General features: G+C 41.9%; 1 protein-coding gene across 8 annotated transcripts in view; it reads right to left on the bottom strand.

Moving 5' to 3' along the window:
* Positions 1-5,778: 5,778 nt before the first annotated feature.
* Positions 5,779-14,048, bottom strand: part of LOC141047275 (uncharacterized) — an 841,567-nt gene continuing 833,297 nt past the window's right edge. For all 8 annotated transcript variants that reach the window (XM_073542295.1, XM_073542299.1, XM_073542296.1 and 5 more), the window contains one exon: positions 5,779-7,409. In XM_073542295.1, the coding sequence (XP_073398396.1) occupies positions 5,941-7,409 (1,469 nt within the window). In that variant the 3' untranslated portion in view covers positions 5,779-5,940. The remainder of the gene's footprint in view (positions 7,410-14,048) is intronic.

Below are 14,048 nucleotides of genomic sequence, written 5' to 3'. Positions count from 1 at the left end.
AGGCCACATATTTAACAGTGTGGTATCTTCATCAGACACCTCTTCTATCTGTGGGATAAAAAATGTGGCATTTGAGGGCTCCATTCAACTGATTTTGCTGTGTCTTACCCTTTTTCTATACACTATTTTGCTGTAAAATAAAACAAAAATACAGGACACATATTGAACAGTATGGTATCTCCGTCACATGCCTCATCTGTGGCCTATAAATTGTGGCATTTCAGGCCTCCAGTTAACTGTTTTTGCTTTGTCTTACCCTATTTGTATACAATATTTTGCAGTAAAAAAACAAAAAACACAGGCCACATATTGAACAGTGTACTATCGCGGCAAAAATACTTCTGTTTCAAATTATTATGGCTGCTTCATGATTGGTCTCAAATCCACCAACTTCTACCACCATCATCAATTTCTGCCTAGGGGCATTTACTGCGCAGATAGAAAGTCTGAGGAACAGAGGGTGAACGCTTGGGGAATGTTGTACTCTGTCAGCAGATTACGAAGGCGAAAGCTTCTTGATTAAATCATGACTGTGTAAGACAAGGGGCACCGGGGAGGAATTCAGGACCGAGCTCACCCACTAAACACAGTCTATATACACCCCGGCCCCTTCTGCAAGTAATATGGGATGGATAGGCTCTTCCCCCAGGTGCAGTTACCTTCTCTCCTTGTGCCACAGCAGTCCAGATGATAGATGATCCAGGGGCACGCTGTACTTCAATGGGGAAAACAATGTTTATTCAACAGTAATGGAATGGAGTAAAGGCAAGAGTACAATACTGGTTTCCCTAGTCTTTCCCTGTTCTGTTCTCCAACTGCACCCCCAGCAGTTGCAGTATTCCAAGTTAAGAGGAATTCCACACGATGGGCATAGCCCTACAGAAGTGGGGGCCTTTCTGGCAATCCTAAGGCCCGTATTGCAAGTTTCACTCCGAGTGTTCAGTCCTTAATTCAGGGCAGCAGTTTCCTCCTGTCCTGGAGGCCTGGCATACCACTGTCCTGTCTGAGGTCCCAGGCAGTTCTGGAGGGAAAACCTGCAGTTTCCTGTATCCTCACTGCTGCTGCAGGTCCAACCCCTATATTAGCCAGTCCTTTCCCTGATTCTACTAATAGTAGTTAAAGGAGAACCACCCCACTTAACAGGGATAACAAGGCATCATAGATAAACATTGCAAACATTACAATAAGAAACATACATTATATATACGGGAACATTACTGGCTTAGCTTCATTGTACAGGGCAAACACAGAAATCACACAACATATGCAGTGCATCAAATGGCGGTACATAGCATAATATCACAACAGTACATTACGATAAGGAACGTATCACATATTTACATGAAATGCAGAGGGGCCACACAGAAGGGGAAGAGAGTGCATTTAAAGGGACCGCCTTACAACTGGAAGAGCCAGAGCAAGAGCACGTGGAAGAGCATGGGGCCAGGACTTGCAACTACCCAAGCCTGGTGTTTCTGAGCTGGATTCTGACAATCCATCACCTACTAATACTGAACTTGTTGGACAAGGATGTCAAAAAGGAGCCCCTGCAGTTTCTAGAACAGAAGCTAGAGATTTTGACATTTCGGCTGGGTTTCAAGATGTGTCAATTGGAGACTCTGGTGGAATAGACATGACTTCCATGATATGGGTGTTTCCACTAGACAATCCATCCAACATGTCATTGAATTAAAATCAGTTTTTTCCTCACAACTGTATTCAGCTGTGCACAAACTATGTTAAAATGATAGCTAGACCCCAGTGGGTCTTGTCACAATACCATGCTGACTACAGTCCACAGATGTTATCTAAATCCCTAATGTCACCTCTACTTTACCAGAATGATGAATTAATAGAAAAGCACATGGCTTTGATAGAGCTGTTCTTTTCTTGCAAAAGAAACTAAATAAGATCAATGAGGTGGTTAGCCACACACAATGGAGAAATAGTAAAGATTACAATTACTTTCACAAATGACCTACCACCAACTTCAACAAATAGCTTTCACTTTTACAACATTATATTCCGAAGTCTGAAGAAGGTGATGAATATGAAGCTAATAAGTATGAATTATTATCACCCAAATTATGTTACAGACGTCGGAACACACAACCTGTCTGGCAATGATTTACCACCGAAATTTTGAAGTATGTGAGCCACAAAGTCCTTCAAAGTGAAACTGTTCTGGATGTAATGTAGTTTTCACTAGAAAATTGGATCACATGCCTTATATGATGCTTGCATGAAAGAACTGATTGGACAGATATGTAAGGAGGAAGACCGGGCTGCGGGAATCTGTGCTGCACTGGGTCTGGAACTGTTGAGGCTGCGTCCCCAGGGGGGGGGAAGGAATAGAGGACAGGCCCTATGACCCAGGAAGAGGAGGCATGTTTAGACAGGGAATCTAGCCGAAAGCTTAGGGAAAAAGCACATGAAGCAGAAGTGAGTTCCCCGCTGTCAGCGTGCGAGCAGCAAAGGGGGCAGCGCACTACGCACCCAAAGTGCTGGCGCTGCGACAGCCTGCAGTAGACAGACCCGGTGACCTAGAGGTAGGGGGTGAGGCTTAGAAAAAGCGTGCACGCCAGCAGAGTTTTTGCGGGGACAAGCAGCGCGTAGAAGACTGAGCAGCGTGCTCTGTCCTTAGAGCACTAGCACCACGAAGGACTGTTCCCATTGCCTCCGCCGCTATCAGCGGTACTGCCAGAGAGCGAGGCGCCGTGTGCCCAGTGACCGCCAGAGAGCGAGGTGCCATGCGCTTCTTGACTGTGAGTACAGTGCACATGAGTAGTAGAGAAAGCCAGTTCATGGCCACGTGTCCAGCTTGAATACCCAATAATTAAAAGCCACAGAGGAATCACGTAGGACGTTGGTACGGTCAGCAAGGTATTCCCTCAGCATCTTCAAAAACTTTGCACTTCTTGTGAGGGTATGCCACACCTCAGGGCCATCTATGAAGGCATCTATTCATACCTGAAAACTCCCGATGATCTGGCTAACAGTGAAACGCATCGGGAGAAGGGAGGAACCCATCACTGATTGAGATATGGGTGAGATACTTCCTTGATGTATACCATATATGCAAACTTGAAAAAGAGAGGGTGAAGAGTTTGTTTGATATACGCCCTGTGGGGAAATGAAGTATAAACTGTGTTCCAAATTATTATGCAAAAAGAGTTTAGGAGTGATAAGGTTAGAATTTTTTTGTTTGTCATTTAAACTCATTGATGGTGATGTGTGTCAGGGCTCTTTATATCACTGAAACCAATTGCAGATACCTGTGCAAATTAGTTTGGCAGGTGTGTCCAAATAAAGGCAAGACTACTTAAGAAGGCTGTTCCACATTATTAAGCAGCCTACATTTTTTGCCAAAATGGGAAAGAAAAAGAATGTGTCGGCTGCTGAGAAGCAACAAATTGTGGAGTATTTAGGTCAAGGCATGACTACAATCAACATTGCCAAGACACTTCATCGTGATCATTGCACAATCAAGAAGTATGTAGCTGATTCCCAGCACACACGTGTGCGCGCTGATAAGGAAAAATTGAGGACTCTTTCCAACAGGCAATTGCCTTGTCATAGCAGCAGACAAGTTTTTGAAGCTGCTGGTACCTCCAACGTCCCCCGAACAACAAGATGCAGGGTCCTTCAGAAGTTTGCAGCTGTGCGTAAGCCATCCTGTCGACCACCTCTATCCACTGCACACAAGCAGAAACGGCTCCAGTGGGCCAAACGATACATGAAGACTGACTTGCAAACTGTTTTGTTCACCGATGAGTGCCGTGCAACGCTCGATGGTCCTGATGGATGGAGTGGAGGATGGCTGGTTGATGGACACCCCATGAAAACACGGCTACGGCGCCAACAAGGAGGTGGAGTAATGATTTGGGCTGGAATCATGGGGAGAGAGATTGTCGGCCCCTTTAGGATCCCTGAAGGGGTAAAGATGAACTCCATAATCTACTGTATGTGGAGTTTCTAAAACAGCACTTCCTGCCATGGTTCAAGAGGAAGAACCGTGCTTTCCACAGCAAGATCATTTTCATGCATGATAATGCACCGTCTCATGCTGCAAATAAGACATCTGCATCTCTGGCTGCTATGGGCATAAAATAGGACAAACTTATGGTGTGGCCACCATCTTCCCCTGACCTCAACCCCATTGAGAACCTCTGGAGCATCATCAAAAGGAGTGTCTATGATGGCGGGAGGCAGTTCACATCTAAGCAACAGCTCTGGGAGGGTATTCTGTCCACATGCAAAACAATTGAAGCACAAACCATCCAAAAACTGACAAATTCAATGGACGAGAGAGTTCAGAAGCTTCTTTCGAACAAGGGGTCCTATGTGCAAATGTAACATCACCTAGAATAAAGTTTTGACTTGAAAACTGTTTGATTTCATTTTGTAATAAGCTGATAATGTTTATAATTTCACAATTGACCATTTTTTTGTTCAAAATAAAAAGGTTGAAAACTCTGCTGTGCATAATAATTTGGAACATGCATTTTGAGTGTTACTTATTTTTAAAAATATACTGTTTTCATAGGCAGTTTGTTCAAAAACATTGCAATTATACTAGAATATTAGATGACTGGAAAATAACAATGACTGCAATTCATATAGGTAATTTAGAGAAAATATGAGGAAATATTTTTTGCATAATAATTTGGAACACAGTGTATACATCAAGAGTGAACTCCAGTTTGCATGGTTATGCCACCTATCTATAATATTAAGCTTTTTGCTGCTTTGTCTATGGGACCTATGTGCCTTTTTAGTGTGTTATAGAAAAAAATTGCACTGCTCTGATTGAGCTTATCTTTACACCATAGACTATTTAAAGCATTTCAATTTTTGCTATGGCTCAGAAATGAGAAGAATGATGATGGCTCCAAATGCTCTAATATTAAGACAGCTTTATGTGAGAGATTGACGAGTGGTATCTCTGAGCATCTCCAAGCGCTGTCATATTGAATCATCCTTTGAAGGGAAGAGCTTTGGTGTCTTACCTACCACATAATTATTACCTGCGGGATTATAGGTTAATTTTTGTTGTCCTGTGTGTCCTTTTGTCTCACGTGCACTTTTACTAGGGACTGTTGTTCCTTCTTAGATGTTGAAATAAAGTAATTAGTTTTAATTTTTTGCATTGGATTCGTTATTCGATACGAATACACGGATATTAGAAATTATTCGTGCCGATTATCCCAAATCCGAATATTTCACTATGCTCATGACTAGTCCTGTTAAAAATAAAAATTATACAAATCTCCCATGCCGGCACTGTTACCGTGGAGTTGGCACTTACGTTCCCGGGGCTCATGTGAGGTTGTTACGTCATGTGAGCCCTGCGCCCAATGGGGACAGTGAACACGGCACTGGTTGGGCTCAGAGCTTGTGTGATGTAACATGTCAAGAATTTATTAGGAAAAAAAAAAAAAACAGGCCGGGAAGGTCACGAAAAAACACCCTCTGTGATCTCTGGAGCGAAGCTCTCTGCTGCCCACTATCGTATCGACAATTACACAATTGGCCAACGATCAGCGGAGGAGGCCGCAGGCTGGGTATCGGAAAACCAACAGTGAGCGTATGGTACATACACCTCTGGATTCCAACACATAGAATATGTGTATATCCCCTCATACAATCAACGCCAACTCCACGATAACCCCAGAGTACTCGCTGCCACCACTAGTCGATTTTACAGGCTACCTGGAGCCCTGGTTCTGGTAGCGTATGGCTTTGAGGTGCCGTCACAGAACAAAAGGAACAAAACTATTACATTTTATATTTAATTCAAAGGGAGGCAGTGTTTATGAAAAATATACAAAATATTTTACAGAAATGAGGGAGGGTGAATGTTATTAGTGACTTCAGAGACTTAATATTCTCTATAACACCTATTTTGTATAACATAAGTTCATATGAACATTTCGCTCATTAAGAACATGAAAAAGGCTTCTCCCGTGTGTGAATCCTTTGGTGTACAACAAGATTCCATTTCTGGGTAAAGTATTTCCCACATTCTGAACAGAAAAAAGGCTTCTCCCTTGTGTGAATCCTTTGGTGCACAACAAGATTCAATTTCTGGGTAAAATATTTCCCACATTCTGAACAGGAAAAAGGCTTCTCCGCTGTGTGGGTTCTCTGGTGCTTAACCAGAGCTGATTTCTGGTTAAAACATTTACCACATTCTGAACAGGAAAATGGCTTCTCCCCTGTGTGAATCCTTTGGTGGCTAACCAAAACTGATTTATGGTTAAAACATTTCCAACATTCTGAACAGAAAAAAGGCTTCTCCCCTGTGTGGGTTCTCTGGTGCTTAACCATAGCGGATTTCTGGTTAAAACATTTACCACATTCTGAACAGGAAAAAGGCTTCTCCCCTGTGTGAATCCTTTGGTGGTTAACCAAAACTGATTTATGGTTAAAACATTTACCACATTCTGAACAGGAAAATGGCTTCTCCCCTGTGTGGATCCTTTGGTGGTTAACCAAAACTGATTTAAGGTTAAAACATTTCCCACATTTGGAACAGGAAAAAGGCTTCTCCCCTGTGTGGATTTTCTGGTGCCTAACCAAATCCGATTTATGGTTAAAACGTTTCCCACATTCTAAACATGAGAATAGCTTCTCCCCTGTGTGAGTTGTTTGGTGTTTAACAAGATTCCATTTCTGTTTAAAACATTTCCCACATTCTTTACAGGAAAAAGGCTTCTCTGCTGTGTGGGTTCTCTGGTGCTTAACCATAGCTGATTTCTGTTTAAAACATTTACCACATTCTGTACAGGAAAAAGGTTTCTCGGCTGTGTGTGTTCTGTGGTGCTTAACGAAAACTGATTTACCTTTAAAACATTTACCACATTCTGAACAGGAAAAAGGTTTCTCCACTGTGTGGGTTCTCTGGTGCGTAACCATAGCCGATTTCTGGTTAAAACATTTACCACATTCTGAACAGGAAAAAGGCTTCTCCCCTGTGTGGGTTCTCTGGTGCCTAACCAAATCTGATTTATGGCTAAAACGTTTCCCACATTCTGAGCAAGAGTATGGCTTCTCCCCTGTGTGAGTTGTTTGGTGTCTAACAAGATTCCATTTCTGTTTAAAACATTTCCCACACTTTGAACAAGAAAATCTAGATCCATATGCTGATCGTGAAAATGGCTTTTTTGCTTTAGAAGTAGTCCGTTTTTTAATGCTTATTTTGTGACTTTGATTTTCCTTAGTAATCAGTAATGAATCAGAATATAGGACTTGTTTCATAGGATCAGATGACAGATCTTTGCTGTGAAAGGATGATGGTATATCTGGAGTAATGGAAGTCACTTCAGTTGTATCCTGTGGGATCTCAGGATCATCTGATTTAAAACTTGAAGATGTCAGCTGTCCCTCTGATCTCCTGGTACAGTCATCTGCCAAGAATAAAACTGATTATTTTTGGATGAAAAAAAATCATTGAATTTTATATTTTTCAACAATTCTACTTAAACTGTCAGTAAAAATGGCAAGTTATGTAAAAATATTTAATTATTTACCAAGACAATGACAGTTCACAGTCTAATAGAAAACCTGATAGGATGAACCAGTAGTGGTGTTCAACTACTTGTTCATTCTGCCTCCGAAAAATAGAATAGAAAGACACCAATGTTATGTAGGTGAAAATATAACAATAAAAACTCTACTCATCCCGCAATAATAAGTCCCCACTCAGGTTCATCATCGGTCGTTGGAATACTATAGTGATAGTGAGCAGCGTCAGACTGGAGCACCTTGGGCCCACCATGCAGTTATGTAAAAATACCACACAGGATAGATCCTATATTCTACACCACACACGAGAGCTGACAGATGCTCTATATACTACACCACACAGGAGAGCTGACAGATGCTCTATATACTACACCACACAGGAGAGCTGACAGATGCTCTATATACTGCACCACACAGGAGAGCTGATAGATCCTCTATATACTGCACCACACAGGAGAGCTGACAGATCCTCTATATATACACCACCACACAGGAGAGCTGACAGATCCTCTATATATATTCACCACCACACAGGAGAGCTGACAGATCCTCTATATACTACACCACACAGGAGAGCTGACAGATCCTCTATATTCCACACCACACAGGAGAGCTGACAGATCCTCTATATACTACACCACACAGGAGAGCTAACAGATCCTCTATATAATACACCACACAGGAGCTCTATATACACGACACAGGAGAACTGGCAGATCCTCTATATACTACACCACACAGTAGAGCTGACAGATCCTCTATATACTACATCACACAAGACACATCCTCTATATACTGCATCACACAGGAGAGCCGACAGATCCTCTATATACTACACCACACAGGAGAGCTGACAGATCCTCAATATACTGCACCACACAGGAGAGCTGACAGATCCTCTATATACTGCATCACACAGGAGAGCCAAGAGATCCTCTATATAATACACCACACAGGAGAGCTGACAGATCCTCTATATACTGCACCACACAGGAGAGCTGACAGATCCTCCATATACTGCACCACAAAGGAGAGCTGACAGATCCTCCATATACTGCACCACACAGGAGAGCTGACAGATCCTCCATATACTGCACCACACAGGAGAGCTGACAGATCCTCTATATACTACACCACACAGGAATGCTGACAGATCCTCCATATACTGCACCACACAGGAGAGCTGACAGATCCTCTGTATACTATGTAATGGAACACATTAAAGTGCCAATGACCAGTGTCCGCATTTTACATGTTCTAGTAATAGCATGCCAAACTATTAGCAGACACAGTGAAAGAATGATATGGACAATCGCAATTGGGAAAAAAACTGAGCAGATGCTCCAAAGGAAGCGACCAAAAAGTCCAACGTAAAATAAATAATTTTTATTGCACCGATTGGGACAAATCCAGATACAAAGGGGGTAGTGGACAATGAACTGCGGACATCCGCAAACCTTATGGGTTACTGGAAAACCAGAACCAATAAATTATATTATAAATATATATAGTACAAGGAATATTACAAGATATATGTAGTACATGTAATATGCATGATGAAATAAAGTGCACAGCCAAAAAAAATAACCTCATATCTCCATCCTCATGTCTGGCAACCTAGATAGCCTAATCATAAAATTGTCATGAGTGTACATCTCACCATAGCTGAATACCTAGGAGACGCCTAAAGATAAATGCCACATAGAGGAGCATAGATGTAGGAGTAACCCTCCGAAACGTGCGTTGGGGTGGTTGTCTGGACTGCTGGAACACTGTGCCTGCCATTTATCAGGTAAACATCTATGCTCCTCTATGCTCATCTTGTAAGGCATGCATGAAGGTAACAGGTGCTGAGGTTGGGGGCAAACACCAGAGCCCCAGTCCGACCCTGGTGTAAAATGGCAAATCTGCCGTTTTCACTCTCCAATATCCACTGGGTGCTAATTTTCAGAAAGTGACTGTGGCGTCAAAATAGGGACTACTCCAATAGAGTAATTCACTGAGGGTTATGATTTCCAATATTAAGCTAGTTATTTTATAGGGATTTATAATGCTCTGATTTTCTGCCATTTATAAACATTAGAGCTCTGCAAATGGGGTGTCCCATGTTCTTTCATAGAATCGTAGAGTTGGAAGGGACCTCCTGGGCCATCTGGTCCAACCCCCTGCTCAAAGCAGATTCGCTAAATCATCCCAGTCAGATGTCTGTCCAGCCTCTGTTTGAAGACTTCCATTGAAGGAGAACTCACTACTTCTCGTGGCAGCCTGTTCCACTCATTGATCACTCTGTGAAAAAGTTTTTTCTAATATCTAATCTGTGTCTCCTCCCATTAAGTTTCATCCCATTGCTTCTAGTCTTTCCTTGTGCAAATGAGAATAAAGTTGATCCTTCTACAATGTGACAGCCCTTTAGATATTTGTAGACAGCTATTGTCTCCTCTCAGTCTTCTCTTTTGCAAACTAAACATTCCCAAATCCTGCAACCTTTCCTCATAAGACAGGGTTTGCAGACCGGTCACCATTCTGGTCGCTCTTTTCTGAACTTGCTCCAGTTTGTTGATGTCTTTTTTAAAATGTGGTGACCAAAACTGGACACAATATTCCAGATGAGGTCTGACCAAAGAGGAGTAGAGGGAAATAATGACTTCACGTGATCTAGACTGTATGCTTCTGTTAATACATCCTAGAATTGCATTTGCCTTTTTTGCTGCTGCATCACACTGTTGACTCATATTCAGTCTGTGATCTATTAGTATACCCAAGTCTTTTTCACATGTGCTGTCACTTAGCCCTATTCCTCCCATTCTGTATATGCTTTTTTCATTTTTATTGCCCAGATGTAGTACTTTGCATTTCTCCCTGTTAAAAACCATTCTGTTAGTTGCTGCCCACTTCTCCAGTTTATTTATATCTTTTTGAATCCTCTCTCTCTTCTCTAGTATTAGCTATCCCTCCTAGCTTTGTGTCATCAGCAAATTTAGTCAGTTTACTCTCAATTCCTTCATCTAAATCGTTGATAAAGATATTGAACAATACAGGGCCCAGGATAGAGCCCTGTGGTACCCCACTTGAGACATTCTTCCAACTTGGGTCCGATCACTAAGCCAGTTATGAATCCACCTAACAGTTGCCTTGTCCATTCCATACTTAGTCATTTTTTCAATAAGGATTGTATGAGAGACTTTGTCAAATGCTTTGCTGAAGTCAAGATATACTATATCTACAGCATTTCCTTGATCCACCCAATCAGTGATTCCGTCATAGAAGGAAATTAAGTTAGTCTGACGTGACTTATTAGTTACAAACCCATGCTGACTCTGTTTAATCACTTCATTCTTATCCAGGTACTGACATACATGTTGTTTAATAATTTGTTCAAAGATCTTTCCTGGTATAGAAGTCAGACTCACCGGCCTATAGTTGCCTGGGTCCACCTTCTTCCCCTTTTTGAAGATAGGAACAACATTTGCTCTTCTCCAGTCTTCTGGCACTTCTCCTATTCTCCAAGAATTTCGGATGAGCCCTTGCAACATCTTTTTTCTTTTACCTGGTGCCACCTTATTCATTTTTTGGGTGGCACTGATGATGGAGGAGACTTCAAAACCAGAAGATCTGGGCGTGCTGGCTCTGTCCAACCAATAAGATAGAGTGTCGGGGACCAGTAGTACCATCCAGTCTGGCAGGATGAGTGTATGTGCTATCCAGCGGCAGTAATATGCTCCCTAATTCAGCCAAATTGGAAAGCTCCACACCCTACTAAAGCTCCAGGCATATAGCTGGAAGCTGCCAGACACAGCGATGTTCTCCTCTGGTTCAGTCCTCTGTGCTCAGCTCCCGACTTGTGTATTTGTTACCTGTTGTGACCTCAGCCCGTTTACTGACTACTCTTCTATTTTTACATTTTTTCGCCTATCTGACAATTCTTCCCATCTCCATCCACAGAACAACAGGTAACACCACTGCCCAAGCCTAAGGTTCACTGTACAAGTCCAGATCAATGTAGCAGGGTTAAAGGATGATAAGCAAAGAATGGAATATATAGTACCAAGCCTGTTCGTGGAGGCTTTTTTTTTTTTTTATAAACCATCTTTATTGAACAACAAAGAGTACAAAAATTGTACAAAAACATCAGAAAAAATCCAACAAATTTTCACCGTACTTTGAGCACTGGACAGAGTATTATAACTATAACCAACTTCCCCTCCCCCCACCCTGGCACACATCCATATCTTCATAAAGTAACATCAATCAAGCCTAACAGGAGTTCTGTCATCAATTTGCTCTCTCATGTACCAGTCTGTAAATTGGAAGCAACCATGAAACGCCTGGCGTATCGACAATGTCTGGGTATTAATGAAAGAAGACCAAGTAAGGAAAAAACGTTTCGTGTATTGCTCTTTATTCAAAATGGACTCTATCCAGTCTATCTTAAAAGAGATAATTACCTTCCTTGTAATTAAACTCAAAGAGGGAGTATTACACTGTGCCTATAGCTGTAAAATACTTTTGCGAGTAGCAGCCAAACAAACAAAATGCGGCGCTGCTGAACAGAGAGCCTCACCAACTGATCTTGTGGAAGAATATTGAATATGGCCCAGAATATAACCGCAGAAATGAGGGGTCGAACATTCAATTTATAAATGTCATGAGGGTTTGAGGGCAATCATACTCCAAGATAACGCAAGGAATCTCTCTTCCACTGAAAGGAGAAAGGGACCAACCACCGTTTCTGAGCAGCTTCTGAAGATAGCCAAAGCATGAGTTTTGTCATAATTTATGCGAAATCCCGAAATTGCTCCAAACTTATTAAAGGCATCCATTATAGAAGGAATGGATTCCTTAGGATTGGCTATCATGAGTAAAATATCAGCAAATGCCAATGTTTTAAGCGTGTGGTGGCCAATCTCAATTCCCCCAAAGGAAGGGATCATCTCCTGGGTATCTTACCAAAGGATCCAGGGCAATATTAAATTATTAAATAAAAGGTTTCAATACAAAACACTATAGGAACAAAAAAAGCGCAAATAGAGTCTTATCCGGGTTAATAATAAAATATATAAGAGATCCACTCACCTATTATAGGAGAGATAAGGCATATACGATTAGTCAGCTGCTGCACGTCCAATGGTCAAACAAGTGACCGCTGATATATCAATTCTTATGGAAATAATTTTTGGACTTCCATGCGCTGCTTGACAAAATACAGGATTCCAATTATGGTGAAAGATTAACCATTTATTTGCAACGCGTTTCGAAAGTAAGAACTACTTCTTCAGGAGATGACAAACATCCCCTGGGGAAGAAGTAGTTCTTACTTCGAAACGCGTTGGGAATAAATGGTTAATCTTTCACCATAATTGGAATCCTGTATTTTTTCAAGCAGCGCATGGAAGTCCATAAATTTCCATAAGAATTAATAAATAAAAGAGGTGACAGGGGACATCCCGGCCTCGTACCCCTGAAGATTGAAAAAGAGGTAGACTGAATACCTATAAGCCAAATTGAAGATTAGGGGTTGGTGTAGATTGGCTTTACCTTCTTTAACTTTGAACGGACAAAGCCAAACAATCTATACTTAAGGGTTCGAATGAGATGAGACCAGGACACTCGATCAAAAGCTTTATCAGCATCAAGGCTGACCAGTATATGCTGCTTGGCTTTGGCCTGGTAACTGTAATGGCAATCAACGCTGTCCTGATATTATAAGTGATAGCCCGACCATGGACAAAACCTGTTTGAGATGGGGTGAGGGATACCAGGAAGAATGGACTGGAGTCTATTAGCCATGATTTTGGTAAGCAATTTAAAATAAACATTTAAAAGGGAGATCGGATGGTACGAGGCAGGAAGAAGCGGGTCCTTGCCTGGCTTTAGCAACAAAGATAAACAAGCTTCGTTGAATCGGTCAGGCATAGAACCCGAGCCTATAATATGATTGAAAAGAGAAGTTAGATGTGGAATGAGTAAAGGTTGTAACATTTTATAAAATTCCACCGAGAACCCATCCAGGCCGGGTGTGTTGTGAGCTCATTTTCGGGTTTGCCTCTGGCTTCTGGTGAGGGTTATGGAGCTGGCTGTGCTAACAGAGGAGTAGTGAGTTCTCTATCTGGACTCCCTCTGTTGGTGAAGGGAGGTAATGAAGCTGATCTAAATGGCAGAGACCGGCCACCTGAGGAAGAGGACTGCGATTGGACATCAGGAGTTTCTGATTGGATTTAAGGCAGCCGACTCCCTAGTTTCTTGCTGGTGATTTTTCCTGACTGTGGCTCCTGGTTTCCAGTTTGGTTCCTGCCTTCCTAAAGCTAAGTTTTCTCTGCTATTGTTCATATGAGTTTTTGTCTGGTTTACTTAGTTTTTGTGTTCAGCCAGCCCTGGCTGGGACTGGGCTGAATCCCCATTTTGTCTCTGATCAGTTGATCTCTTTTGCTCTGTCTTCAGAATATACCTGAGTGCTGATATAGTGATTTGAAGTCTAGCGACTTCAGGGCCTTTTTCTATCAGACGTGTTGGACATTCTTTTT

This window comes from Dendrobates tinctorius, unplaced genomic scaffold (assembly GCF_039654945.1).
Source record: "Dendrobates tinctorius isolate UK_male_01 unplaced genomic scaffold, ASM3965494v1 ptg000126l, whole genome shotgun sequence".
NCBI classification, from domain to species: Eukaryota; Metazoa; Chordata; class Amphibia; order Anura; family Dendrobatidae; genus Dendrobates; species Dendrobates tinctorius.
This window is presented reverse-complemented; position numbering and strand designations above follow the sequence as displayed.